This window comes from Pavona decussata, unplaced genomic scaffold (genome assembly GCF_977016875.1).
Source record: "Pavona decussata unplaced genomic scaffold, jaPavDecu1.1 SCAFFOLD_32, whole genome shotgun sequence".
NCBI lineage: Eukaryota > Metazoa > Cnidaria > Anthozoa > Scleractinia > Agariciidae > Pavona > Pavona decussata.
Window position 1 is genome coordinate 2,063,959 of NW_028145455.1, and position 27,624 is coordinate 2,091,582.

The following is a 27,624-nucleotide window of genomic DNA, read 5'->3' on the forward strand; positions in this document are numbered from 1 at the left end:
AGACAAGGGAGATCAGGTAGGGATATTTTTATTGAAATTTGTTGGTATTTTTAAATTGAAGTAGGAATCGTTTTTTCGAATACAAATCACAGGCGGATCACCCTCTGTTTGTGTGGTGTAATGACTGTTTGCAACTTGAGACTTAATATTCACGCGACACGATCGGTTGAAATTTTCACTGAGTAGAGATATTTAAAGTCGCCTTTTACCTTTGTGTTGAAATAAAGTTTCAAGGAAATGTTGATTGAGTCACGCGTGGTGTTTTTTTGCCATTCCGAGCCGTAGAAACCCTTCTCTGGCGCGTTTACTGTTCAACCCGGCAACACTTCCTCTCCCTTCCCATCAACCCCTGCTGCCCCACCTCACGCTTCCCTTTGCCGCGGGCTGTATGAAGACTACTGGGGACGAGTCAAGGGTGGTCCACCTGTGTATAAATCCTTACAATTTCGCCGTTACGCAATGCTCGTCGTGACGCTCAAATTACAACACTCACGCAAAGGTCACGGCCTATACGTTTCTCTCACATCCTACCCACCCAGATTTAATGCCCAGAGTTCCCTTCGTACAGGATTGCTGACCATCTCGTTTCAATGCAGCCTTTGCTAAAACCGCTGGTCTTATTACAGTCCTAAGCCCAATGCACCTGTTGTGTGTTAAATATTGATAAACGAACTCAGCCTATTACAGTTCAGATTGTGCTATAATTCCCCTGCGTGCATCCCTTGTTGATGTAAATATGACTTTAATTCTCAAATTTCTATAATCTTTAAACCAGACGCCTCGGGGCAAGCGTTTTCGTTGAAAGCGAAAGCTTCTGGCGTTTACAATGGCTGGACTTATAAAACCAAAGAAACGTGATTGGAGGGAGACGAACATGGCGTTTTTTGGGAGCGACACCGAGAAACAGGTGAGCATGGGAATAATGAAGTATTTGAAGCGAGCGAAGACGATCAGCTTCAATCAGTCAGCTTACAACATGCCGTGCTAGCATGCTGGCTCTAGGACCTCGGCCTGGATACTGTTTTCATATTCTCTATAAGCTACAGTATTCGTGTGTATGCTTTTATACTGAAAATACCCGTGTTGGGCATGACATTCCGTGGTACTTTTTTAGTTGCTAAAGACACCAGTCAAGAATCCTTAAAACCACCTGCATTACTTCTCGTGCATGTCATATGCAAATGATCTTTATTGTTAATATCACTAGTAATTTACCCTGTCGTATTCCTACTCTTTAAATTAAAACTACAGTTTGGAATTGAAATGCTTAACTGCTATCTAAGAAAAGAACATTGAAATTATGCTCACATCTGCTAAAGTCCTGAGCTACTGTTTATTTAACGGCTCCAGTTTCCATAGATGAGCTAGGAGGGGCGGGTTATTCAGTCTTCAAAACCTTGCCCAATATGCAATAGAAAATTGATGTTAAAAATAAAAGTGACGTTGACACTGCTACATGCAATTATTGATGGTGGTGGCGCCGTTAGATTCTATTCATAGTTTGTAATAGCTCTGATATTGAGCCGCGCCTGCAAAGCCGCGGGTGGCAGGTTACTACACGATGCGAGCTTTATGTCCAGAAAAATATTTTTATACTCTCAAATAAATGCACTATTCTGAAGACAAAGTGCCAAATGGAGCTTTCGGCTTTTTTTAATCAAAAGGGGGCGAGGTGGATTGAATAACAAGTTGTTGATGGCTGAAACCAGCATCCGTTGACAGTTTTAATTTCTGTCGTTGTAGAAACGGAAAGATGGTTTCTCTCGTCCTATTTTTCTTTTCTTTTTTTTTTTTTTTTTTACTATCTACTCATTGAAACTGAATCTCTGACGCTTAAGCATGTATTACACTGCGTGAGTATACTGTATACAAAAAGAACGGATCGTTACACAGCTTCTCTTATCTTCATTTATTTTTATTTTTTGATACCTCACTTGAAGGAATGCTAGGTTGAAACGTAGCAGAACACCTGACTCAACAGAGCGAGTCCATACATTGAGACTGAACGAAAAAACTTTTCTCTTCTTTATTCTACGTTATTTTATTTCTTACGGTTTGACATGATATTGTTGTTTACATGTTACAATTATGTAAATTGACCGTCGTAAGGCTCTTACCGCAACAACTTTTAAATTAAACAACAGCAACAGCTCAGATATTTTGGGCGTTAGACCATGAGCAGTTTTTCTCCGTGTTCCCTCAGTAATGGTCCCCCGAGAAGTGAAATTCACGAGGGCTTCAGTCCCTTGTAAATTGTTACAAGGGAAAACTAGAAAAACCGTAGAAGAGAGGTTGCGTCTTGGCACTTGTTCAAATCGGAATCGACCATCGTTAGACTTATCTGGAAGTTCTTAGGGTATAATCCGCGAAAAAATTAATACGACAGTAAACGTAACTAGTTGCTGGAGTTGGTACCTCCCATAGGCTAAGAAGTAAAATGAACTCAAGCCATGCCTACAAAGAGGTTCTGGTAGTTTTTAGTTCGAGGTTTCTTTCAAAATTTCTGATGCTCGAGCATCCACGTCACAACTTATATTGGGAATCTCCCATATCCAGCTGAAAAGGTCCTCTGAGGGAAAGAAAATCGATGAACGGGAGGCAAAAACCTGCAGTCTATTTCAGCAGAATTCTTCGTTTACGGCTCAACTTTGTCTGTCGCCAGTGTTTTCGTTTCGCGTGTCCACTTAGCGGGCTTGGTTTTAACGTGAAATAAAAACAGGGGTGATCGCAGCCACGAACGTCTTTTTCACGATGGTGCCTGCGCAGAGCCCAAAAGCCGTCTGCGCGGGAAGTTATATCACAGGTCACGTTGGAGTGGACAGACGTGTTACCTCAAAACGAGATGAAGGGCGGCTGTAAGTGCGATCATCTTTCACTTTGCCCAAGAGAGGATGAAGCCTCTCTTGTTTTGCTTAAGTTACCTCAACTGTCAGAATTATTGTTAATATTACAGGCGTCCCAAGGATACGATAAGAACGTTCTTTCTATGACAAAAAAAAAGCTTTTCGTTTTTCCATGGCGTGTTAGTCAAGAATCAATTACCCTAGACTGATTTACACGTAACTGCCACCATACTACGCCTCCCCTCCCCCTGAAAAAAAATGCGCCTTCACTGTTTTATATTTAGTGAAGGCCGACTTACTATCACGCAAATTTGCTGTCATTTCAAAACTCAAAAATGTTTTGTCTGTCAGGAGAAACAAAGAAATAATTGTCAAGTTTGTTATAAATTATCACCCCAGTGCGATAAAACTGTCGATTAGTGCCTCTGGCCAGAGACAGAGTAGGCCGGTATGGATTGAAACTTGAAAAATGTCAGGCTAACGTTTTTCAAGTTCCCGCATTTTTGTTTCCAAAATGCGCTAGAACAGATCACGAGTTGTTCAATTCAAGAATTGAGTTGATTTCTTTCCTCTCGTCATTCTAGAATTATTTGGCAGCTGATTGAAGGTCTTATTTCATCATCTTTAACAAAAGACATAAAAAACCCCATGATACTTCCCCTTTAAAAAAACTTTTAAATGCAGAGGTCCACACAACACAGGAATTAAACTTGCTGGTAATTTTGCCGGATCTCTCTTGTGAAAGACCTCGTGCCAGGCGTTACTTGAACGTGAAAATACAAAACTGAATGCAAGGCTGGCACTACGGCAAAGGGCAGATTTATTAGTGGCCAATATTTCGACTAATAGCTATACTGAAGGAAAATATAGTAACGGCTCCTTAAATTAAAGTTTGAAAAAATACAAGGAAAAAAATGATTGGCTAATACATGACATGAAGACAGCGTACTTGCAAATATGAGATAACAAAAATATAAAAGTGTATAATCAAAGGTTCAGCGCTCGTTTTTCCTGTTAATGCCTTCTTTAAAAATATTCAGAGATAAACCATTCATCGCTTACCGTCGTTCACCAAACTTAAGCGACCTTTTGGTTCGAACAAAACTAAAGAACACTAACACGACACCAAAACTCGCCTCTGGCACTTTCCGCTGCAACTCCACTCATGAATGTCTCACCTGTCCTTACATTGACAATGCAAGAACTTCGTACACTTTTAGCAACACCGTCGAAACAAGACAAATAAAACAACATATAACCTGTAATTCTACTAACCTTACATATATGATCGAATGTAGAAAATGTAAAAAGCAGTATATAGGGGAAACCAAATGCGCGATCCGTGAAAGGTTCACTGAACACAGACAAGCGACAAACAACCCACATCACGCCAACTCTACAGCAGCAGTCCCTTCACACTTGAACTCACCAGGCCACTCTTCTGCAGACATGCGACTTATCCCTCTCGAACTACAACCCACCACCAATAATGCCTCTCGCCGTAAGGCACGCGAGGCCTTTCTTATTTATAGAGGGAAAATGTTATCTCCAGAAGGCATTAACAGGAAAAACGAACGCTGGACCTTTGATTATACACTTTTATATTTTGTTATCTCATATTTACAAGTACGCTCTCTTCATGTCATGTATTAGCCAATCATTTCTTTTTTTTTTGTATTTTTTCAAACTTTAATTTAAGGAGCCGTTATTATATTTTCCTTCAGTATAGCTCTGGCCCTGAGGAAGACTAATTCTATTAGTCGAAATATTGGCCACTAATAAATCTGCCCTTTGCCGTAGTGCCAGCCTTGCATTCAGTTTTGTACTTCCCCTTTAAGTTTGGCGTCTCTTTCTTTCTATTTTCCTTTTTCATTTTTTTTTTCTTTCTTTCATTTTTTTTTTCAAGAGATATATTAACATTATCGACATTATCCACTAGTTAGACACATATATTTTAATATCCAGTATAGCCGTTCCGACTACCAGGATTATTAATATGTTATGTATGTATCTGATACACCAGAAACTATCTACAAGAAGTCAAATCGTTTCAATTTATTTCCTTATCCACTAATATGGACAGGTATTAATGGTACGAAAACGATTATCTGGCCGAAAACAGGCTACTGCTATGAGAAAACACGCACATATTTCTGCATGTTTGTCGCAGACTGGGAGTGGCCAACCCACTCGACTAGTCCCGGAGGAGTCCTGGTTCATTTTGCGTGACGTCAGGAGTTAATGAGTAACTATCAACATCAGCATGCCATCCGACCAATAACCGGTCGTAAACAACAGCGACTGAGATACACCTCCATTGCGGGAACTCCTTTATTTGTCGTAACCGTTGTGTACAGAGTTTAGAAAAGGGCACATCAAAGTAGGCAAAATGTCAGGGCTTGTTAAACCCAAGAAGATTAACTGGAAGGACACAAACTTGGCACTGTTCGGTTCGGACACGGAGAAAAGTGTAAGCTTCTGTTTCAAATAGTATCATAATGGCTGTTGTCCGCTGTGATATTTAATTTTAGTGGTTTTCGACGGATGGACGTTCAGTGAAGCTGGAGTTTTGCACCCAAACATTTTGTCTGCGCATTGCTGTCCGACTTTTTGCTAATGTGATATAGGAAGAAAATGGACGCATGCTTTGCTTATGAAATGTCTGGGTAGACATGCACGCGAGACAATTCAGCATAGTAAGCTTATTTAACGGAGTATATAATTCAGATAACTGTATATTCCTGTATGCCCAAGAACTTCGAAAGTCGCCTCATATATGGACGTTATAAATCGATTACAAAGTCAAAAAAACAAGAATGGTTAATTACCTCAGAAAAGTTACGAGTTGCAGAGTTACCTTGCCACGATACAATAATTGTATCTGTTGCTCGTGGCTCATGACTCTGCCATTTTTTTTTTTCTCCAGGTCAAGAAAGATTCGGCAATGACAGAGAAAGCTTGGAAAGGTTGTGGACAGAAAGTAGGACTCAAGATTTGGAGGATCGTCAAATTTAAGGCGAGTGGGAATTTTTTGAATTAATAATCTTAATACTTTTCTTACGGTTTATTTGCAAACATTTGTCTGCGGAAAAAACTCGTAAATATTTGGATGATGTACAAACACAATATTCTTCACCAAGACATTAAACAAGTTAACTGTTCATATTCAATAAGATAAGACAACTTCGATCTCCTGTCTCTTGCCCCTGTGTGTATGTTCTGACATCTAAATCCTTTATTCGCTAAGCCTCTTTATAATCAGTTTATTTTGTGGCCCAAGTTATTGCCTTATATGGTGGCAATTATAGACATACTCTGGATATGCAAATAATCTATTAATAAACTTCAGCTCAATACGTTTATTTCAAAGTATTGGCTGTGTCTCTGGCCTATTCAAGTATGCCTAGAAAAAAAATATTAATGATTTCCATGCCAGAAATGCACCCCTATGCAACAAGCAAGTCCTTGAATTGTTTTCTGCCATTTTGCAAAGTCTGAGCATTAAGCAACAAGTACCTCTCCAGAGTGAAGGTTACTCCTAATAACCATTTAATATTGGATTTTATCAAAAACATGATCATTGGATAAATTTTATGCAATTCCAGGATTTTGATTGGTTTAGCGGCCATGGAATATTTAACAATTATTCCACGAGCGCGCCTTGGATATGAGATAATAGATAGCCAACCAGGCGCATAGTGCCGAGTTGACTATAATCATCTCATATCCACCAAGCGCGAGTGGAATAATTGTTTTATTAAAAACAATCAAGTAATATTGGTAGGACTTGCTGATTTCCTTTTCAAGAGCAACCAGAAAACAATTTATGGTCGCTACTTCTCGGGCATGGTATAATGGCTCATATACCATGGACGCTAAGCCAATCAAAACCCTGGAATTGCATTATACAATGATCCAGTTTTTAATAATGACTGTTATCAAAAACTGGATCATTGTATAATGCAATATTATTATAGGAATGGCTTAGTGGTCATGGTTTACATTATTCCATGCCCGAGAAATAGCAACCATTAACTTGTCTTCTGGTTGTTCTTACAAAGCGAATTCCGGAAGATCTTTTAATATTTCTTGATTATTTTTAATGAAACAATTCCACTTGCACTTGTTGGATATGAGATGATTATAGCCAACTTGGTGCTACGCGCCTCGTTGGCTATCTATCATATCTCATATCCAACTCACACTTGTGAAATAATATTGTTTGTTATACCATGCCCGAGAAATAGCGACCATTAAATTGTTTTTTGGTTGTTCCTGCAAAGCAAAATCAACAACATCTAGAGATATTTCTTGGTTGTTTTTAACAAAACAATAATTTTTATTCCACTCATGTTTGTTGGATATAAGATGATTATAACCAAATTGTGCATCATTGACTATCTATCATCTCATATCCAACACACACTCATGGAATAATATTTTTTTTTATTTTTTTTTTTTTTTTTATTTTTTTATTGAAAACATTACTTACAAATACAAAATAAAGCATGCTAACTTACGAGATAAATATATACAAGGTAAGTTACAAGATAACGTTTAAAGCTTACCCTGGTTACATGCTGACTTTCAGATACTAACACATACACACATTTACATATAAATACACACTGCACGTGAAGTTTGAAACCCAAATTATTTACAAGTCTTTACACAGCATTCTTCACGAACAGAGGAACACGTGCATACAAATTACATAGGGGCCCAGGATTTAACAAATTGTTCTAATTTATTATTTGCTACTGCTAATGTTCGCATAACAGAGATTTTGTTTTTCAGGCGTAAAAGAAAGCTTTCAAAGTTTAAAATGCCATTGCAAACACTAGTGCTAAAAATGTGGTACTTGGCAATAACGAGGGCGTAATTGAGCGCTGACCAGTTGTTTGATTTTTGGTGCCAACCATACAGAATCACACTTTCAGAGAGTTTTATGCGTTCTTGGTATGTTTTGTGCCACCATCGCGTAAAGAGGTTCCAAAACGTGTAGGAAATGTTACAGGTAAACAGCATGAGCAACAATGATTGACTTTCGTAGCTGCATAGCGGGCAACTGTCACTGTCCTTTATACCAGCACGAAACAAACTGGACTGCGTAGGTAGGATGTTATGAATAATTTTGAATTGAAAGATTATAAGCTTTGGTTCATGCAAGATTCGGAAGGGGAGCATATAGACGTTTTGGATGTTTTCTTTTGTGAAGCCGTAATTTAAAATTTTACTCTCACCGGTTGGAATCAAATAGGATTTGCTAAGTAAAATCGAATATGCAATTTTAGTAGACGGAAGTGAGAGAGATTGTACCTTTGAAGAGACTGTGTTGCGGAGTTTTACTTTCCATATCTTTGGGATGGCTTGCAGTATACCGTAAAATGTAGTGAAGGGAACTTCAAGGTTAAGTTTTGCTTTGAGCTCAGTTAGTGATAGAAAATTTAAGTCTTCAGCTAGTAAATCTTTGATACAAATAATTCCTTTATTGACCCAGGAGTTGTAGAAAATTGGTTTTCCATCTACTAGGATGTCACGATTATTCCAGATTATTTGCTTCTCCGCTGATACTTCATGGTTTGTTACAAGTTTAAAGCTTTGCCAGTAACTCAAGATAGTACGGTAGAATTCGGGGAGGTTTTGTAAATCGAATAGTTTGATATCGTATTGGCACTTGATGAAAAACGTAAGACCGCCATACTGGTTTAGAGCGTATTCTGGGACTATTTTCCATGAAGCGTCACAATTTTCTATAATTCTTTTAACCCAGGCTATTTTTAGTGATCGTTCCATCATTTCAAAATCGACCATCCTTAAACCACCGCATTTTTTCTCAGCAATAATAGTTTTTCTTTTAATTTTAGCTGGTTTGTTATCCCAGATGAAGTTAAAAATAATTTTGTTGATTTTTTCTATAAGACCTTTCGGTATAGACAATAAGGAAGCACTGTAAATTAGTTTCGATAAGCCTAATGTTTTAACAATATTTATTTTGCCCATTAAGGTGAGCTTTCTTTGTTTCCAGTTGTTCAGGGTTTTTTCCAATGTGGTTATCTTCTCCTCAAAGTTAAGTACATTCGCGCGTTCAAGATCATAGGAGAAGTAAACTCCAAGGGAATAATATTATTGCTAAGTAGACACGTTGGTAAAATTGTGTCATTACAGACATGGATCCAGGAAAAAATGTAACCATTTTCTGATAATGCAAGTGCCAAAGGTGCAAGTTTCTTGGGGGGTAGGGGGGGAGGGTCTGGGGACATGTTCCTCTGGGAAAGTTTTGAATTTTAACTCCTGAATGTGCTGGGTTTTCAAATCACTCTGTCAGACATTTTTCATTCTTAAACCTGGGAATTTTTGTTCTTTTTTTTTTTTTTCTAATAAGATCTATTCATTGTATATAAAATGTCTAACTTTTCCGGTCTGGATGCGCGCCTGACTTTGACAACCTTGCCAAGATATGGCCATTTTAGGTGCCAATCTTGATTGGTTGTTCAGCTTCTGGTAATCTCATGTTGTACAGTGTAGTGTCCCACCTACCAAGGTAATCAGGCAATGGTTGTTCATGAGACATTCCAGATTGCAGAACTAAACCCAAAAAGTACTGTTGAACCACAAGAGACCCAAGAATAATGTAAGGTTGGTATCAGTGGAGAATTCAAACTGAGATTATCTTATTAACTGACTTTAATATGCACTTGTACATTCCCTAAATGTTCTGCCTTTCTATGCTTGCAGTTTATGTGCAGTGAGAGAGAATTCATGTGGTTTAGTTTTACCCTGCTGGTATCTCAGTTTGTATTCTCCATGTGCTTGGGTTACATGTGGTTCAGCCTGCTGCTCGTCTTGTCCCGCCTCGACTAGCTTTGTGGCTATTTGCGGTAGAAGCCACTTATGTCATCTGAATTTGTAAATAAATTGTTGTTGTTGTTGTTGTTGTTGTTGTTCAACCGAGGACTGTTGACTTGTAGATGTTGTTTGTGACCATAGTTTTATGTTTACATAGTTTGGTTTTTGTTGACGTACACAGGTAACAGACTGGCCTGGAGAGGACTATGGCAAATTTTTTGAGGGAGACTCATACATCATTCTTAACACTTACAAGAAGGACCCTAACAGTGAGGTAAGAATTGTATGTGCTTGAGAAAGCATGTGATTATCAAACAACTGTCAAACAACTTGCGATGGATCAGGACCTCCTTTACTTTGATGTGCATGACAGAATTGTGACAAAGTTGTTTTGGCTGTTTACAATGTACACGATGCATAATTAATTTTTCTCTGATCTGTAGGAGCTTGACTATGATATTCACTTTTGGATTGGCAAGTACTCGTCCCAAGATGAGTATGGCACAGCGGCTTACAAGACAGTTGAACTGGACACTTTTGTAAGTATTACTAATGACCAGAAAAAATGCTGTCTTCAAGTACTTGCACAGTAAATAGCCAACTATTTAAGACTTAAACTACCTGTACTTGTCGTCCGTTATCTCTCTCCTGATCAAAAGCCAATGTAAAAAGAGTGAAATATCTGGGTGTTTTGACTAGACCCATCCCCGCTATACCAGATTTTCAGCCGCGGGTAATTTTCACGTCCAAGGAACCAGACTCAATCAACATTTGTTATCTTTTTCTAGAACTGGAACATGAACGTTGAATTAAATTCCTCCTAAACTATGTGAGCCAAGCAAAACACTTTTCAAGTGTAAATTAACACAAAATACTCTCAAAGGTCCCTGCAGAGACTGAGGAGGTGCCTGTTGATATAGTGCTGTTACGTGCTCCTACATACCTCATCTCAATACTCAGTTGAGTTTTTGCTACACTGTAAACCCCTTTGGCGCTCGCTTCTCTCGCAATCCAAGATCTACAGCATTCTTCAATAATAAACCTTCCAAGTAATTAATCATCTTTGTTGTAAATATGTCGTCTATTCGCAAATTTTCTATCGCTATTTTTTATAATTTGGTAACTAATATTACTTATGTTATATAATTTTTTCTTTGTTTTGCTAAAATTAATTTTTTTTATTCATTTTTTGAGAAATTTGTTACTATCAGTTACCGTTACACACCTTGAATAGCCCCGCTAATTGTGAGTAACTAATATTGTAAAAGTGTGTACATATATAATTAAATTGCTGTTGTTGGATTAATGCTTTTGGGAGAACTAAATTAATAGTATTTATCATCTGACATACATCAATATTCAATATGTTACTGTAAGTGTGAGCTATAATGAACAATGTATTATAGCTGATATGCTATGCCTGGTGATTTTTGGACTCGTCAAAATAAATTAATGGCACACTAAATTATTTTGTTTTAAGGACCCTGTGTGTATGGCAGTGCCTTCAATACATGTAGATGTCTCGATGAAATATTTGTAAATTTTTTTCTGGGCCTTCCAGATTGTCATTCATAATGTCTTTACTTAATGACATTGTAGTGCCATGCAGTGTGGCCATGGGGCCAGATAACTGCATAAATTTTGTCCAAATATTTAGATTCTTCCTCCATCCTTAATTGCTTTTACAGACCTCTATGTTTGGCTGTTTTTTGTTTTGTTTCTTTTTTCCTTTTTCAATATTGGTTTCAGCACTACTCAGGTAACACTTTTTCAAGAATTCTGCAGACAAAACTCCACTGCAGGCATTTATCCCAGTGAACCATTTGAAATAGATTAGTAGTGAACATTGAGAGCTAAATGAGTTTTGATCATAAATTTATTTTACTTCGCTGCAAAGACATGGAATGCGCTGCCGGACTCGATTTGCGCCATGGCCGGCACAAGGGAATTGTTAAGAAATATTCGTCATGTAGCCTTTTGAAATTGTTATTATCGTGGTTAGCTTTTGAAATTGTAAATTTTAATTTGTACTCACACATGTATTGATACATGAATGATTGGATTTCCTGGATATTTTAGATTTTTAAATTTTTAGATTTTAGATTGTTAGCTAATTTTTATCTTTTTTTTTTGTTTTTGTAATTTTATCTATTTATTTGTGGGCTTCCTGTAAAGTAGCTTTTAGCTAAGTGGAGTGCCACGTAAAATAAAGTTCTTATCTTATCTTAACTTATCTTATAGTTGGATGATAAACCTGTCCAGCATCGTGAGGTGATGGATAACGAGTCTGAACGTTTCAGATCCTATTTCAAGGCCATTGCAAAGATGAAAGGAGGGTACGTGCTTTTTAACAGTTAAAGATTCAGAACCCAATCATTCGTTTTTTCTATCAAACTCCAAACCTCAACTCCAAACTCAGGGGAGACTGAAGGGGTTCACAGACACTCACCATGCTTGAGGGGGTACCCCTTGGAATTCTTGGTAGGGGTGTTCCGCTTGGTTCTCCAAATCCTGACCCTATTTCAGACCAAAACATATCATTTTCCACACCCGTTTTCAGACCTGCAGGGCCTCTAAAATCCATACCCATTTTCAGACCTGGCATGTAGCGTAATTACAATGTAAGCTTTTTGCATCAGTGCCAAAGTCAAGAATAGGTAAAATTCACCTGAAAATTCAGATCAAATGATATATTTTGGATACTTCTCTTTCTCTACTTTTCATTTTGAATTCAAAAGACAACTACGTTTATATGCTCTCCTTGTTCCCTTAAAAAACCACACCCGATTTAAGACCATAAGTATCCCCCCCCCCCCCCCCCCCCAGCCCGGTCACCATGTCACCATAAAACAAGAAAGTAAAAAAAAAAAAAAAAAGTCTGCAGAGCTGGAAAGTTCAATAATTGTGAAGACATGAAGCCTAGTGTGCTGGATCACATCAAAATTATTTTTCTAAACATTACTTTCGGCTTAGGGCAAAATGACACAGATTTACTTAGACTAGATTTACTCAATTCTAAGATCAAATTCAAGTTGAAATAAAAATATTGATATGTATGGATGCTCAAGATATTCTAGTGCTTGAGCCTGGGATTCTAATACTGGTGAAATTTTCCATTAGATGTACAATAAATTACACCTTGTATACATGTAACATTGTAAGTGCACATCACTGAATGTAAGTTTAAACATTTATTGGTATATTGTATAAACATAGTTTTGCTAGTTACACAAAATAACTTTGTTAGCTATTTCATTCCAAAGAATTCTTATTGTATAAAGCCTAAGGTAGATTGTAATTTGTTCTTCAGAGCTGATTCAGGTTTCCGCAGAGTGGAAGCTAAGAAGTACAGCCCTCGACTTCTACATGTGTTTGGTGAAAGGGTAAAAAAAATTTTGTTCTCTATTTAACTTTTTGCAACCATCGAGATATTGAATTCCTCAATCTTTATTCCTTTCTAGAAATTAAGCATACAAGCTTTTTATAGGATGTTGATTGAAAAATAATATTTATTTTGACCTTGTTAAATATACAAAATGGTCTAACTGTTCCTTAAATTAATTGAACTATAACATGACATAAAAAGTAGTAACAGTAAGCCTAAGGGTCAGGTTAGATATCGAAAGTATCATGTGCTGAACCAAACAGAACAGCAAAAGTTCAAAAAGTTTCCTCGGCATGAACTGTGATAATCTATTATTAACAGCTAGCTCTCTGATTGGCATAAAATCCCTCAGCGTGAACAAGTGCTTTTGTATGTAAAGTGATTCATGCCGCAATTTCTCACCCAGCGAGCTCAGTACTGAATTTTTCAGAATACAAGGGATTGAAAATTCTCAGTTCCCTAAGGCATCATCCAGTCTAATTCTTCCAGAAAATGCAAGTATTCTGTCATTAGCTGAATCAAGGTCACAAAGTAAAAGAAGAACAATCTAAATGTAACTTATAAAGTCGAACTGTTCTAAGTAAACTGCATCACATCCAAAACAGGTTGTTATGTTTATAGAGACAAACTTTGAGTTGACAAGCTCATTTGCTTTATTTTTCTGTTCTGCATGTACATTTCTTGAGCTTAATGTAGGCTCAATTTATTGAAAGTAATTCTTGCACTACATCACATTGTTTTTACTGCTATGAGATTTAATTAAGTTTGACACATTAAGTGTGTAATCTGAATCAACTACCAAACTTTGGTCAGCCTGAAATATACATAATAACAATTATATTTTGACACATGAAAGTGTGAACATTTGAACCAGGTCAATGTGCACATATATTTATAACATCTATGTATCCTCTTTTTACAACAGAACAAGGTGCAAGTGAAGGAGGTGAAGTTCAAGAAGGATTATTTGAATGATGAAGATGTTTTCCTGATTGACTTAGGACTGAAGATTTATCAGGTATACCGGTACTTGATACTTGTAGTTACATGTATGCATCATAAAAGAAAGCAATTCCCACAAATTACAGTGCAGTGCATTTAAGCGCCTTATGATGCCTTCCACTTCAGCTAAAGTTTGCAATTTTTCAAGGCTAATTTTTGAGTTACAATGTTGCATTGAGGTACACACTCGTAATAAATTAGTTAGTTTGTGAGTAAATTGAACCTGAAATAAAATGAGGAAGCCAAATAAGGTTGAATAACTGCAGAAAAATGTCTTCGTAATGTATATGGGCCTTCTCTTTCAAGTTGCCATTGCATTTGTGGTAAATTGAACCTGCAAAAGTTCAGATTAACATGTAGGATTTTACAGATACCTGAATGATCGATTCGTTGAAGAATTTTACCAGGGAAGAGTGCTCTGCTCTAGAGTGTAAATGCATTGTGTGACTTTACATTTGCTTGGAACTGTGCTGTACAAAGACTCTCAGTTCAAGTGATATTTATGAACATGGCTTCCTTTTATTACTGCACATATGTTCTGCGCTTCTTGGGATGGTCAGAGAAACGTGTGGGAAAAACAGATCTTAGCAAGGGTTATTGGTATCCAAAAAGAATATTGGGGTTAACCATGCATTTTTCAGAGATAGTTGAGATTGAATTTACAAAAAAACACCATACATTGCTTTCTATCTTACATTCTTTTAGAATTATTGTGGCTTAAATTATCTCTAAAAAATGCTCCACTTCCTCTAATTTTCTTTCTGGATTATGTTAGCCCTTGCTAAGATTTACATTTCCCTCATAGTCATAAACTGGGCAAAAATACAGTGTACTGCCCTGTCCTCATCACCAAAACTATCAGACCTCTCATGTTTTGAATCAGTGGGCAAATTAAGATGACTAGCCAATAAAATTAACCCCTCAAATGAAAATTTAAATTCTTACCAATTGTACCTATACATTTTGTATAGAAGTGAGAAGTTGTTAAAATATAAATTTAACTCATTGCCAATAGAGCCACGAGCAGATTCGATGCTCAAAGCAACTGCATGTCCTCAAAAATTTGGAATGCTACACACATCAGCCCTGCAAAACCCCATATGAGACCCCAAACATGCATGACTGATGCTGATCACTCTTAGGGCTTAAAGGTGTAAATGTGAACTAAGGGGCAAATCATTGTCTGTACATACATGTACAGGTGGCAAAATTCCCTGCTGCCAACTGGTACATTTTGAGAGGGTTGTTCTAGTATTTGCAAAGGATTTATGGCACTTGCTTATCTGATGTGACTTTTAAACAATATTGCTATTTTGTTTTAGTGGAATGGTGATCGCAGTAACAAGAATGAACGGTTTGAAGGAGGGAAATATGCCAACCGCCTGAGAGTTAGTATTCAAACTGATTTTGTAATTAAGTTATTTCTTGTAGCCTTTACATGTGTTTCTAGATGATTATGTTAACAGGCTTCAGGCTTTTTTATGATGCAATCACTCTGAATTCATATTGATTACTTCTAATAATGCGAAATGTTGGTGAGATTAACGTAAACTCTGTGTTAACAATTCCGTTGTGTTGATGTCTTTTAGTCTGATCGAGGAGGCAAACCAGAAGTGGAGGTTATAGGTTAGTTTCTGATTTTTACTTTGAACAACATATTATAACAACGAGCATCTGGTAGGCTCCACCAACAACGAAACAAAACATTACTAAGAGTTCCTATTTTGATCAGCAGTGTCAATAGATTGTCATGTCATGTTCTTTTGTCTCCTTGGAAAAAAAAGGCATGAACTGTGCCAAACTAAGTTTGATTTCATACAACAGTTTACGGCTTTGTAATGATGGTGTTTGGAGTAAATATTCCTTATTGGACTTCCTTGCTTTGCCACTCCAATATGGAATATATTTTCCCAACTGTTGTTGTAATTAAGCCATAAAATGTAGTCTCAAGTTAATGTACCATTAATGCTTTGTTCTTCTGTCAAACTTCACAATAGCTTAGCAAAACCCCTATTTTGACAGCCCTGGCTAATAATACTTAAAAGTGGCATCTTGGTGTATTTAAGGTGGCGCAAAAGGCTTTTTAGCGGCTTGCATGCCTTAATCTACACATGCCATTGCTACTAAGATGTTCATGTCAGCTGAGCAAATGCAAATTTTTATCAACTGACTTGTAAGAGTCGTCCGTACGACCAAGTGGAAGTGACATCGCGGCATAAAATTGAGATTGAGAGGCTCTTTTTGTGGAGTTGGGGTGTTGCCATAGTAACCGTTGCAAGTCTCTTTTAACTTAGTTGTGAAGAACTGACCTAAAGCAGGTACACTTTAAGGTGACTTAACAGTTTACCTGATATTTACAGACAATGCCCTGACCAGTGCCATACCTGAAGAGGTGTTAGAGGTCTTCCCTGATGGAGGAGAGCCTGGGACCAAGCGGCCTAAAGATAAGGTGACAGATATAAGTTGTGAAATAAATCTAAAATGTGACATGTTTTGCAATGGTGTTTGCATAATTGCTGTTGCCCCTCTGCAGTGTTTTAATTAACCAGTTGTTGGCAACCCTTTAAAATCGTTTTGAAAACTAAACTGATTACTCTCACCCCATCACATCAGATAGTGCACAGTCACAGTGCTGTAAAATCACCATATACCAGTCACTCATTTAAGCTTATGGATGAAATAAAAAATAAAACAACAAATAAATGATAAAAGGAAAGGGAGAAAAAGAGGAAGAAAAGAAATATTTAAGATAAAAAAACGTTAAGCTTAAGTAGACAAATCTACGAATATTGCCCGGCAATTAGATCTGCCAAGACCACTGGAGACAGAGCTTTTTCGGTAGCTGCCCCATTTTTATGGAACTCTCTTCCGGAGACCCTAAGGGCTGTAAGTAGTGTAAATATTTTTAAGAAACAACTGAAAACTTATCTTTTTAAACAAGCATACTATTAATTGCGTAAGCATTTTTAGACTATGTATCATATAGATTTTTATCGCTTTTTAATTTATTGTTAAATATGATTTTGTTCCATTTTGTAGTTTTAACTTTCATATTTTTTAATAATTGTAAAGCGCATTAGATCATATAGATATATTTTGCGTTATACAAGTATTAAATTTATTATTATTATTATATAAGCTTTCTATTAAGTGAAGCGACTTATAAAGCTTAAATGTTTTTTGTTCAGGTTAAACCGTTTTTGTATACGACTTATTTCTGTAGCTTTTCGAGAAGTTAATTTCATTTCCTACCCTTTTTGTTTTACGTCTCTTTGACTGTGGAGTTTTCAACGCCGTTCACATTTTTCCAAATAAGCTTTGCACCAAGTTCCCGCAGACGACTCGTGACTCGTGATGGCGGGAACAGAACGTTTGCAAAAAATGGCGGGAAAAGAGTGCAATCGACTCATGAGTCGCGATGGTGAGAAAAGAGCGCGAGCAAAAAATGGCGGGAAAAGAGTGCAATCGACTCATGACTCGTGATGGCGGGAAAAGAGTGCAATCGACTCATGAGTCGCGATGGCAGGAAAAGAGCGCGAGCAAAAAATGGCGGGAAAAGAGTGCAGACGACTCATTAGTCGCGATGGCGGGAAAAGAGCGCGAGCAAAAAATGGCGGGAACATCCACTGTTGGAATGGTTCAAAGTCAGGGCGGTATAAAGGCTGAAACATCCTATGTTTGGTGCAAGCGCTTTCCGTATCGTTTGAAAGATTACTAAAAAAAATTGAGAAGAGTAACATCACCGAACGAAAGCAACCTTTTTCCACAAGAAATTCGATGCAAATTTGCTGCCAGTCTTTTTTTCGGGAAGTCCAATGAAGCCATGTACACTGCTACTACGCGCAGAAATTCTACCTCTCTGCTTTCATAGATAGTCTGCACGAATTGTCTCGAGGGTATGGCAGATTGATGCTACTTCAAAAATACTTAAAAACCGTTGATTTTCTTGCAGACTGATGGTGGGCAGTATGAAAAGGTTTTGTTCAGGTTAGTTCATTCAACCCGTTTTTGAGTCCTTTTTGCTAAATAGAAAGATTTTGTATACGGTAGCTTTCGGCCCAACCGTTTTTTCGGCTGAAAGTTCTTTTAAGCTCTTTTTTCCCTTCCCATGTTAGGTTGTCAAATCATCAGTCAGTTTGTCTATAGACTTCGTCCTCATTGCGCAGAAGTTATTGATCCCGTTTTAGGGCCGTGGTTATTTTATGTGCAGACCTCCAATCATACTGATCAGGTGCCTGACTAATGAGGTTCTGCACATAAGGACCTTACCAAAGCACGAAGTCAACGCCAACGAAAGACAACGACCACGCCACAAAACAATAGGTATAATGAGCATAAACAATCGCTCTGCACGTGCGTTTTACATTTTGGCGTTTTACATTTTGGTACATTTCTTTGCCGTCCTCTGCAAAACAACAACGTGAAATGACCAAATTCTAGGTTTTTTGGAGAACGTGTGCACACAGGACGGTAAATTTTTCATTTTTTATCTTAACTTGAACGCCACTCCTACCAATTTGGTTCCTGGATAGTTCGCCGTTCCTCTAGAAGTTGAGCGAGTTGAGATAATCGCAAAGTAACACAAATGAAATAAAATCAGTATATTTTCAGGTGACGTTTTCGTTGCCGTCGTCGCTGCTTAAGCTCCCTAATATCAGTTAGAAATGAATACCTAGTGCCCATCTAAGCCATCAGTAGGTATAGTCTCTAAACACTATGCTTTTGTGTTCCTTTTTAAATATTAAAATTCAGCTTGAATGCGAGGCATAGAAAGAAATGTATAAATATGGCTATTCATTTATTATTCACTTTCTAGGCCTGACTGTGAAGCAGAATATTAATATACCTAGCAAATATCTTTTCACGAGATGTCCTCCTGAATCGATCCCAGGTCTAGTTCATGGCGCTCACTTATATACACACCCCTTTGATGCAGAAAGTTTTTTAAAATCTCATCTCATTACAGGTTGTCAGACGCGTCAGCTGAGATGACTTTTGAAGAAGTTGCTCGAGGAAAGGCAGTAACAAAGAGCCTACTGAACAGTGATGACGGTACGTTTGTCTTACAAAAAGAACGGCTTACGAAGTGAATGATTATGGGTTTCGTCTCACATGTTTGAATAAAGTGCAGTGTCTTCTCCGACAATTTATTTAATCGTAAGCCGGTAATTATTTTTAGTTGTTTTTCTGTATTAAAGAAATTTTCTCGTGCCACTGATAGCAAGGGCGTCTAGAAGGAGGAAGTCGGCTGTGTTGTGATATGAAGCCAATAAAGTTTATTTATTTATTTATTTACTTATTTATTTATTTGTGAAGAAGAACAAGGGCTGGCCATGAACAGTCCACAAAGTCAACATTTTTTGTGACGTCACCGTGACGAACAACATGACCGGAAGTGCTCTGAGTACGGCAAAAGACGGGCAAGTAACTGCGCAATCGTAGACTGCTCTCGTGATAGGCTTTAACAATCTGTTGTGAAAGAGCCAGCACTGAGTCAAGGCTAGTGCAATTCAGAAAAGCATGAAGTGGTTTAAAAATCTACTTTTTCACAAGATGGCGTCGTTAAGCGCTATGAGACGTATGTGTACATGAACATCTTCATCAGCGTCATCATTATTATCAACACCAGCACCACCACCACCACAATCATCGTCATCATCATCATCTTCATCGTCGTCGTCGTCATCATCATATCATCATCATCATTGTTTGAATAATAGCGCATTCTTTGCATAACTGTTTTCTTCTTCTGGTAACACCATTAATCAGGGGTGTCACACCTTATTTGTTCAAACACAGTTTTTATTGGCCTTTACTCAATGTTGATAACAATGCCTCGCAACACCAAAACCTCTGTGCTTCAACCTTGAGAGGAGGGGAGAGTCGGGTGCACGTATCGAAGTATTCTGACGTGTACCCAAGTGTTTCGGGTGATTGTGACGGGTGTTGTAGATCCTTACTGATCTATATTCCGTACGAATTCCTTTCCAGTGTTCATCTTGGATTCGGGTAAGCACTGTTTTGTTTGGATTGGTAGAGGTGCAAGCCCAGATGAGAAGAAAAATGGTCTGTCTCGTGCTCACGTAAGTGTTCTCCAGTAGACATTGTTACCCTGCCGGTAAATGCGCGACAGTTGAGAAAGCGTGGAGGGGGGGGGGGGGGGGGGGGGAAGGAATCCAACTTCAACATGCAAAATGTCAAGAAACAACTTCCGGGGTTTTAGTAGTTCAAATTCAGGGTTAGGTGCAGTTCTGGACGTCAGTGTTTGGTAGGAAGCTCTTAAAGTAGATATAATTGAAAACGAAATGATTAAAGTTTTGTAGTGAAGATTAGTTTTCAATTTGTCCAGAGAGTTTTCAACTCTTTATTTCACAACTTGCGTTTCAATTTTTTTCCATGTAAATGTCATCCAACTACGAACACAACCCGTTTTGTACTGAACGCCCCCAAAATGAGCCCTTTATGAAGACATTTGTAGAAAAAGTCCTTTGAGTAAATAAATGGACGCCTTGTTTTCGGAATTGTACGGAAGTTAAATTAAAATGTGTAAAATAATCTTTTGCCACGTGTTGCATTGTAGTTATAGTATTTAATCCATCATGCTCTTTACCAGCACAGCTGATGAGCTGTAAGTCTGACCGTAGTCCTTTTAGAAAACAGAAAAAAAAAATAGTTGGAAAACGTTACTTTGGAACAAGAGGCACAACTGAAAATCTTCAGTACTGTGTTGTCTTAAGTTTTGAGTGTTCGTTGTGTTGCAGTAGTAGCGTCTTGGCCTTATTTGTTAATCTCGCCAGTAATGCAACTTCGCTGTACATTGAACTTCTGCATTGGAACTTTGACACTATAACATGTAGTTTGTCGTCTCACCACGACTTCTCTAACTGATTGGCGTACAATTTCTTCTAGTTGTTCGATGTTTATTGGTGTTGTTGCTTTTTGTGTTGGTTGTTGTTCGGTGGATGGCTTTTTTGTCAGTTGTTTGGTCGTTCATTTGTTTGTTTGCGTGTTAATTAGTTCCCTCCTTTGTTTGTTTCTTCGAAGGTACGTTTGTTGATTAGTTGGTTGGTTGGTTCGTCCGTCCTTTTAATGGTCCTTTTGTTCTTTCTTTGTTCTTTCGTTTGGGGTTTAGTTATTTGTTTTCTCGGTTTTTTGTTCATCCTTTCTTTTGATTTGTTGTTTGTTTGTTTGTTTGTTTGTTAGGCCTTTGGTTAGTGTTTTTGTTTGGGAAAAGGTTTCGTTTGTTTGTTTCTCTGGTCGTTTCATCTTTCTATTTTGTTTGATATTTTATTTCTTCGTTTGTATGTTGTCTGTTCACTATGAGTCCTTCGTTGTTTCCGTGTTTGAGAAAATGCCAACGAAATCCCGTCAGTACGTCACGCCAAGTTGTTAAATAATCTATTTTCGATATTGCCTCGACAGAACTACCTTATGAATTCTCCAAACCCGCTTCAACCAATCTCTGTTGTGAAAGAGGGGCAAGAAGTCAGTGAATTCCACAGTGCTTTCTGAGGTATTTTTCTTCAAGTTGATGGAGACAAGTTTATAAATAGTTGTTACTTGTACATGCTTTGATTTCTTGTAGTCTTATAAAGTAATCGTAGAGGAGTAAGAGACTCGATACCAGTACGTGAGGCGTGCAACAGTTGAACAACAGTGATGGTTAGGACTCTACTGTCTAGAAGACCTGCACCTTTCAGAAGTTCTACTTTCACAGGACCCTGATAACCTGCCGCTTCATTGTTTGTTAGGGCTGGGAACATTGTTCTGTTTTTCGTTCTTTTGTTCTCTCGACCAACCATGTAAGATTTTGCAAACGGTGCAGCTCGCCCCCTATTGTCACCATCCTGGCTTGTTCGTAGAAGAGATATATAACTTGATCCAATGGACAAATCCCCAACCAGTCGACGACATTAGCTGGAAATGATGTCAGCCTGGTTGAAACACGTTTGTTCTCCGAACAAGGGGTCTGGTTTATCAAACGAAGATCATATTTCATCAGGCAATGTTCTGGCAACTTGTCTCGCATTTTTGTTTTGCTATTGTACTCAAGTTGCTCGAAACGTTGCTTAGTGTAACATGCCCAGAAATGAACAGGCCTGTAACGTTTCTGTTGCACGGCGTAGAGCCGTCTTTCGCAACGATTTCGTCAACAATGAAATTGCGAGACGTTCAAAACAGGGCGTTTTTCACTAGGAAACGTTCCCTGTAACTTTTGTCGCAACAAAAGTCAAGTGCGAGACAAGTTTCAAGACATTATGTCGGGAAACGATAAAATCCCTCGGCTGTCCATGTCCTGTATATTAGTAGTGCTCAGGGTATTGCTACTCCGCATTCCCCCCCCCCCCCTCCTCTCGCCGCCCCTTTCCCTGCGGAGCTCAATCGCTAGATACATTCTAATTCATGTTTTATTTCGTTTTTCAGGGGGTACTGCCCTTGCAGTAATGCCCAGAAGAAAGGCGACGGGCCAAACACCTAGGATTGAACACCGTATAATTACAAATTAAATTTTAGCGCTTAGGGTCAAATCTTTCAGTGCCGACATGTAATAAAAGAGAAGGCGGCTCATGTATTTGGTTTGGATAGTTTAATTGCAAAATGATTGGACAGGGACTATATTGAAATTATCCTTGATAAAGTCAACTTTAATTCCTATCATATAATTAGATGATTTTAGCGTTTTGAACGCGTTTGTGAAACTCATTAAAATGTAAAACAGATTTGATAATTGCTGTGAAAATGAAGCTTGTCCTTCCGTGTTTAGTTCTTCTTGGGTGTCATTTTCGAACACTGAAAATTTGAACGGATAAGCAGTTTAAACTTTAGGCGCAACCCCTTACTGCCCTAGGAAAACGGCTGATAGTTGCCCCGCGGAGATGTGGTGTTCTTGGAAAAAATATTGCTTTGAGAGCTCATATTCTATTGTTAAGAACATCAAGTTTCCAAGGGCAACTATCTGACCTGTAGTCCCGAAACAGAAACAATCTATTGTTTTTAATATTTACCACTAAATTTTCTTCAGCTTCTTCGGTACAAAAGTCACTGAGACTGGCATTTCGACTTTACAGCTCGCCAATTTGTCTTTTAAGGAGAAAGGATGAAATGAAAAAAGAAAAAACAAACAACTACAACAAAACGTGAATGAACAATGTAGAGGATAAAAGGACAATGAAAGCAACCTGCAAATTGTAAGAATAAATGTTTTTTTTTTTTGCGCGGCGGAGTACTATCCATCCGGGGATTTTCGCCAGGTAGAGACTACGCGCTGGTAGTTTCTCTCCGCGGATGAACACTATTACGCCACGTGATTACTTTGAACCAATCTGTCTCCGAGAAAACTTGGTGTTGAACTATCACGTGTGATATACTATTAGAAAGGTAATATTTTCTTGGGTGTGTTGTGAACTCAGGCAAACAGAGACACAGGAGGTCACAGATTAAATTGAGAGGTGTCCAAAACGAAAAAAGAAAAACGTTTTAAAAATTTTCCTTTTCCTCGTATATATTGGGCATAGCTCTCAGTACATTGTTTGTTGTCAGACATCAGCTCGACCCCAAACGTACAGAGGGAAAAAGTTCGCAAAGTCAGAAGTTTGTGAAATCAAGGCATAATTTTACGCCTTCAATGCATAAATCTCTCCAAGATCTTTTGGTTTTGCAGAGTTCGTGATCACACAAATGTTGTGAAATCAAGGCATAATTTTACGCCTTCAATGCATAAATCTCTCCAAGATCTTTTGGTTTTGCAGAGTTCGTGATCACACAAATGTTGTGTCGTGTACCATTCTTGAACCTACCCAGCCGCGTTACAGTCGTCCTTTGCGCGCTGTCAAATGTGGCGTCACCCGTTGAGTTGATCCGGAATGCGCCCTTCACTCTCGGCCCCAAGCCCCAATAGACAAGCTCGGTTACATAAGCACTATGAGGCCTGGGAACGACGCTTCTACCAAACTGATGTGAGCTTTTCCAATGTCTTGGTAGCTTTCTTTAGATGGAAAAAGTTTGGCCTAAACAGTTAAGGAAAGAGTACATTTTTAACACGAAGTTGCGGGGAGGTCACATTTTTTCTTACTTGATATTTTTGTGCGTTACTGTGGCCCGATTCCTCAGATCGTTTTTGATCGTTTTGAAAGATCTTGATAAATTTACAAATGGCTTCACGTTCACCGCGCGCCATTTTATGCCACCCTTTGAGCTGATCGGGGAGACGCGCCCAAGCCTCGCTCGCTCGATAAGCGCGATTAGTCCTGGGAACGACACTGGCCCTCGCGGGAGTGAGTGGGTTTAAACGCGATGAAAATGGATAAGTTACTCAATTTCTGTTCATTGAAAATCGCTTAATATGTTAATTCGCTAAGAACAGTGTGCGAGCGAAGATTCCCTCAGTTGTGAAGAAACTCTTCTCTAGGTTCGATAGGTTAAGGTTTATTTTCTGGATATGCAATTTTAGGTCTTCAAGACTCAAGAATCCTTTGAGCGAAAACGTTTTCTTCTCTCATTTCCCGCCAACGCTTTGCCTCGAATTTCAATGCAAAGTTGATCCCACCTTCTCTTCTGAGCAGAAGTAATGGATTGAAATTTATTAGTCAATTAAAGCTTTTCCAAAATTGTTTAATTAATAGACTTGACATGCTCTTCCTTTCTGCTCGGTGTTGATGTCGCTTTGCACTCAGTCTAAAGAATTTAAAGAAATTTAAATTAACACTAAAAAATATGGTGAGATTTTCTTAGAGAAACAAGGGTGTCAACTGTGTTGTTTGTACGAAGATGGACTACACTTCGCCTCATTCAATAAACTCCGTCGTATAATTAGCATGACAAAAGATTGCGGACAAGGGTTGATTGAACAGATGTATGTTGATGAACGCCATCTTGTTTCGCTGTGATGAAATGGACCTTCGTTACCATATCATGTGCTCTTAACGCTGCAATGTGTTCGACAGGCAAACCACGACTTAAGTAACAACAATTATCTTCGATTTAATTATAAAAGGAAAATATTGCTAGCGAATTTTTCTTCGCGGAAAATTATTCGAGCAGAAAAAGTAAATTAGGCGCAAAACATCAACTGCAACATTTTTTCATTTGTAATTAATAAACATTACTCGTAAAGTCGAGATGAATAATTTATTTGCGGCCCCCAAATGAACCGGAGGTTTGTCAAGTGCAATATTGATCTCACATTCGCTTTTGCAGCTTTCACGGGCAAATGTCTGAAAGGGAATAAAGGGGTTGAAAGATCTCGCCATAAAAATATTTATTTTTAAGGCATGTGTGTAAATAAACGCTTTGGAACTTTTTAAGATGTACAATTCTGAAGTATCCCTTAGGTTTTATTAAGATTGTAAGATAGGATTTTTATGAATATTGTTGTTATCGTCAGTGAAATTTATGAGCTAGTAAATATTTCATGTTAATAACATTTGAACTGAGAAAATTAAAAGGCGTCGACTTTGACAAATGAATGAAATTATAACACTGTGCCACTTACGATGTACCTTGTGTGCGAAAATACAAACATTGAAAAATACCGTATCTGTTCTATACAACAACATGTACAACGGTTTTATATCTTATTCAACTTTCGATTTCTTTTAGCTTTAAATTTTCATCATTTTATTTCTACGTTATATTTAGGTTACAATCGTTAGCGTTGTTGTTCAAATTATTATCCGCTGGCTTAAGCTCTCCTTTCAGAATACTGTTGTTATGAAAAAACGTTTTCACACAACAATCAAAACATCGTATTCTTGTTTTTCAACGTTTGGATTTGATTAATTTCCTCTTTATAATGTACCTTATAGAGCACCTAACAAACTTCAAACTTCTTTTTAATTCGTTTTTAAAAATTATAATGCTTTCTTTTGATGTTGGGATAGCTTTAAGTTTTGCCTTTACGGGCTAATAGTTTTAATTCCTCGTTTTCACGAATATATTTTCACCCTTTTCTCGATTTTATGCCAGTTAATAACATGTCCGGAAAATCTCTCCTCGTTCTGCATACATTAATGGCTTTGAATTATTCATGTCTTCAGCCTCTCTGTAAATTTACAATTCTAAAATGACAGCGCAAGGCCGAACAATAAAAACTGTATTCAATCGCACCACCTGTCAGGTTTTATGCGTCGCCTTCTTTTGATGGAGCGAACAAAACTCTGAACGAGGGGAAAACCTCGCAATTTTTCGAGTACCGTTGCTGATATAATTCGCGACTAATTCTAGCGCGAGTGCGCTTTTTCCTTTTTTTTTTCGACAGCCCACTGAAAGTTAAAAGGACATCAATTGCTCGTTTTCTTGTGGCGTTATTGCCATCTGTGAAGGCGAATGGAGATCAATCCCGGATTGAATCACATCAAAGATCAACCGACCAACGAGACGTCGCCCGAAAGCCACAACTCCTCTACCTTGATGCCAAAGCGAATGGCTGCAGTCGATAATGGCGGAAAAGGGCGACGAATCATCATCAATGTTAGTGGACTACGGTTTGAGACCTACGAAAAAACGCTTTGCCAATTTCCAGAAACGCTTCTCGGCTCCGCGGCAAAGAGGGATTTCTACTATGACAGCGAAAACAATGAATATTTTTTCGACAGAAATCGATCATCGTTCGAGGCCATTTTATTTTTTTATCAGTCTAATGGCAAACTTGTGCGACCGAACGGAGTTCCCTTCTACGTCTTCTCCGACGAAGTGAAATTCTTTGAACTCGGCAAAGAACATCTTCAGCGACTCGAAATAGAAGAGGGTTACATTACCGATGACAAACCAGTACTGCCGATAAACCCAACACAGAGAAAAATATGGCAATTATTTGAGTATCCTGATAGCTCCCTTCCAGCTCGCTTTCTTGCTTTGTGGTCTGTGTCAGTTATTCTGCTTTCTATCGTCGTTTTTTGCCTTGAAACTCTCCCAAGTATAAGATGCGTTGATGACCCAACCGGGCCCGGTTGTGCGGACACTAACAAGCAAAATGGTACCTCGCTGAGCAATAAACCCGGAGAAAAAGACGAGCAAGGTGTTTGGTTCGTGATAGAAATTTTATGCATTTCTTGGTTCTCGTTAGAATATATTGTGCGATTGCTGTCTTCACCGCAAAAGTTGGTCTTTATTCGCACGTTTCTAAACATTATTGACTTAGTGGCGATTCTACCGTACTACATAACACTTCCAATGAACGAAGCGCGTGTCACGTCGTTGGCCGTGCTTCGAGTTATTCGTCTCGTTCGAGTTTTTCGCATCTTCAAGCTGTCCCGACACTCCAAGGGTTTACAAGTGCTGGGTTATACCTTGCGTTCAAGCTCAAGAGAGTTGGCCATGCTTATTTTCTTTCTTCTCATCGGCGTGGTTCTGTTCGCCAGCGCTGTTTTCTACGCTGAGCAAGACAACCCAAAGAGCGCATTTAGCAGCATTCCGGATGCATTCTGGTGGGCTGTCGTTACCATGACAACTGTAGGGTAAGAAAAAAATTTGCTTTTGTACGAAGACTTGAACTAACCTTTCCACTTCCAAATAAGACCCAACTTAAAAGAATATCCCAAATTTGCA

General features: G+C 38.2%; 2 protein-coding genes across 4 annotated transcripts in view; both read left to right on the plus strand.

Moving 5' to 3' along the window:
* Nucleotides 1–755: 755 nt before the first annotated feature.
* Nucleotides 756–22,807, plus strand: LOC146484599 (gelsolin-like protein 1). 2 transcript variants are annotated; one of them, XM_085104641.1, is made up of 15 exons: nucleotides 756–907; nucleotides 5,770–5,859; nucleotides 9,874–9,966; nucleotides 10,136–10,231; nucleotides 11,934–12,028; nucleotides 13,003–13,075; nucleotides 14,003–14,095; nucleotides 15,402–15,467; nucleotides 15,669–15,705; nucleotides 16,440–16,528; nucleotides 18,032–18,066; nucleotides 19,046–19,131; nucleotides 20,071–20,162; nucleotides 21,502–21,592; nucleotides 22,504–22,807. In XM_085104641.1, exons 1-14 carry the CDS (start codon nucleotides 827–829, stop codon nucleotides 21,589–21,591), a joined length of 1,116 nt encoding a protein of 371 aa, XP_084960767.1. In that variant the 5' UTR covers nucleotides 756–826; the 3' UTR covers nucleotide 21,592; nucleotides 22,504–22,807. The 2 variants fall into 2 exon arrangements, with proteins under 2 accessions (XP_084960767.1, XP_084960766.1); XM_085104640.1 differs by lacking the exon at nucleotides 756–907 and adding an exon at nucleotides 5,108–5,313.
* Nucleotides 22,808–25,714: 2,907 nt separating this feature from the next.
* LOC146484600 (potassium voltage-gated channel subfamily A member 3-like) overlaps nucleotides 25,715–27,624 on the plus strand; it is a 125,876-nt gene continuing 123,966 nt past the window's right edge. For both annotated transcript variants that reach the window (XR_014863603.1, XM_085104688.1), the window contains exon 1: nucleotides 25,715–27,533. Coding sequence is in view for 1 of the 2 variants with exons in the window: in XM_085104688.1 (XP_084960814.1) it covers nucleotides 26,404–27,533 (1,130 nt within the window). In the remaining variant the exon portion in view is untranslated. The remainder of the gene's footprint in view (nucleotides 27,534–27,624) is intronic.

Bases quoted from the DNA above. Each gene is read 5' to 3' on its own strand.
- LOC146484599 (XM_085104641.1), top strand. From the start codon at position 827: ATGGCTGGACTTATAAAACCAAAGAAACGTGATTGGAGGGAGACGAAC. The intron at 18,067-19,045 runs GTTAGTTCATTC...ATCTCATTACAG, and splicing joins TATGAAAAGGTTTTGTTCAG to GTTGTCAGACGCGTCAGCTG. The intron at 19,132-20,070 runs GTACGTTTGTCT...ATTCCTTTCCAG, and splicing joins CCTACTGAACAGTGATGACG to TGTTCATCTTGGATTCGGGT.